The sequence below is a fragment of the Rhagoletis pomonella genome, unplaced genomic scaffold (genome assembly GCF_013731165.1).
Source record: "Rhagoletis pomonella isolate Grant_MI unplaced genomic scaffold, Rhpom_1.0 Rhpom_scaffold_09844, whole genome shotgun sequence".
Taxonomy (NCBI): Eukaryota; Metazoa; Arthropoda; class Insecta; order Diptera; family Tephritidae; genus Rhagoletis; species Rhagoletis pomonella.
In genome coordinates this window covers 1-2568 of record NW_023468375.1, presented here as the reverse complement: position 1 = coordinate 2568, position 2568 = coordinate 1, and the positions used below count along the sequence as shown (strand labels likewise).

Below are 2568 nucleotides of genomic sequence, written 5' to 3'. Positions count from 1 at the left end.
TCCGCTCCGCCCGAACTTAGACTTTTCTACTTTTTCTTTTTGTTTTCTGTAATTAACTCATTGCTAAAATAAACACGCTAAGACCTCCCCGTTAGCAGACTTTTCCATTTGTCTATGGTGAGCTGGAAGAGAGTTGCCAGAATCGCCCTGTTAGTTGAACGGTTTGACATGAAATAATGGGTAGGTTCAGAAGGCGCAGAAGTTGAGCGCAACCGTTGCTAAAAAAAATCAGTGATCATAATGCGCCTTCTGAACGGCTTGATACATTAGCTGTCAAATTCAAAACACACAACATGTTGTCTCAAATGATCATAAAAATATTACGATTATCTAACACGCAACTGTTCAGTTGATCAGAAGTGCAAAACAACGCGTTCCGAAGGTGCAATCGCAACAGTTACTGAGCTGTTGCGCCTTCTGAACGTGCCCAATATTTAATATTATATTACTGTTGTTCTTAATTAAATTACAGTGCATTAGACTTCAATCTAAAAGTAAAAAAAAAATAAGATAGTTGATATTTATTTTATTTTGCAATCCATCCATAGCGTGATTACTAGTCTTCGTGAGAAAAATGTCAAGGCACGCGAAAATAGCCAATACTATATATCGATTCCAACGAATGTATTTTCCTTAGTGCGGCGATTGCAGAAGGATTGGATATACTTGGATATTTATATGAGGCAAAGTGTTGGTGATGGTAAATGTGATATTTAAATATTTTATCTTAAGTCAAGCTCAATAGTACTAAATATGGTCGATATAATTTAACTTAGCACAAATACAGACATTACGTGAGCAATGGTCTCATTTGCCCAAAGAAAGTGATCTGGTTGAAGCGGTACAAGCAATGAGCCGATTGCAGGATACCTATGACCTTAAGGCCGCAGATCTAGCTAATGGAGTGATCAATGGCAGAACATACGAGTACATTTGAAATATATGAACCAAATGTAGTATATTTTCTTAAAACGATTTTTGCATTTAAATCCTTTTCACAGCACCAAATTATCATCGCTCGATTGCTATACTTTGGGCTATGAGTTGTTCAATCAAAAAGAATATATAAGCGCGGGCTATTGGCTATACACAGCCCTACAACCGTACGGAGAAGATGAAATTACAAAACTGCATAATCTAAGTCAATATAAGATAATGGAACTCTATGCTGAAACCTTACTAAGGCAGTGTAAGTGCCGTTTTAACATTTAGGACACTTTGTTGCTGTGTAAAATGCTAATTTTAAATCACAGAAATATTGCTTATAACTACTCACTTTTTTGTTTTAGTTCGGCATCAAGACGCGCTATCAGTGATAAATGCAATGTTTGTTTTACCAACGTTGCAGCCTCCAGAATCGCATCTAATTCACAAAAGAATCGAGCTAGAGAAGCATATACAAATCTATAATCCACAACCAGTGATAGTGAGTTCGTAGTAAATAAATTATTAATTTAACCTTAGAGGCGAATTTGCCAAATATCTTCTCTTTAGCACCCGAAAACAGAGCCCAACGCCTATCAACGTGGTTGTCGCGGTGAGTACGCGAGTCGAATACCTATGCTTTACTGCCTCTACAACACTACGACAACCGCATATCTTAAATTGGCGCCTATTAAGATGGAAATTTTGAGTGTCGATCCATATATGGTCATGTTTCATGATGTCATTAGCGATGAGGAAATCACCACGCTTCAAGATATGGCACGACCCGTGCTGAAACGCGCTACAGTGTATAGTGAAGAATCTAAACGCAGTAAAGTGGTTGCTACCCGTACCTCGAAGTTTGCATGGTTTGCGGATAACAGAAATGAAGTTACTACGCGTATCAATAAACGTATTGCCGATATGACCGGGTTCGATTTGTTCGGCTCAGAATTGCTACAAGTTATGAATTATGGACTCGGTGGTCATTATAGTACTCATTACGATTTCTTCAATGTATCTATGGTAAATATCTTTGTTAGGCTTAGTATTCATCATTATCATACTATGTTAAATTAGCTAGCTAAATGAAATGAATAGCTGCTTGAACCTAGTAACCATTAGGCTCTTATGTATTATTGCAAGATATTTTAATATATTTTTATTTGCTTCCAGACAACGGATATAGTGGCGAAGCAAGGTGATCGTAAGGCTACTGTTCTCTTTTATGTAAGCAAGCATGTTTTTTCAATCTTTACTCCAAACCTCGAATAATGCAATTTCAAACATACATACACTTTCATAGATGACTGATGTGGAGCAAGGTGGCGCGACTGTATTTCCAAATATAGAAACTGCTATTTTTCCTAAGAAGGGTACTGCTGTAATGTGGTATAATCTCAATAATCAATACGTGGGTGACTATAAAACCCTGCATGCGGGTTGTCCAGTATTAGTTGGTTCTAAGTGGGGTAATTTTTTCTATTCTTAATAATTACTGTTCGAATATTTGTTTGCTTAAATATTTATATTTACAGTTACAAACAAGTGGATCCGTGAAAGAAATCAAGTGTTCCGGCTACCATGTTATAAGGATTAGTCATAAGGAATAAATCATACATATGCATATGCATAAGTTGTATT

The 2568-nt window shown here is 36.6% G+C and overlaps 1 protein-coding gene across 1 annotated transcript; it reads left to right on the top strand.

Moving 5' to 3' along the window:
- Window positions 1-548: 548 nt before the first annotated feature.
- On the top strand, window positions 549-2524 carry LOC118756326 (prolyl 4-hydroxylase subunit alpha-2-like; the record flags this gene model as incomplete). The annotated part of the gene is made up of 8 exons (XM_036491098.1): window positions 549-700; window positions 777-927; window positions 1002-1189; window positions 1290-1426; window positions 1495-1950; window positions 2101-2154; window positions 2231-2396; window positions 2463-2524. Coding segments are annotated over 8 exons (1366 nt in total), but the record flags the coding sequence as incomplete, so codon positions are not given.
- Between the last annotated feature and the right edge of the window lie 44 nt (window positions 2525-2568).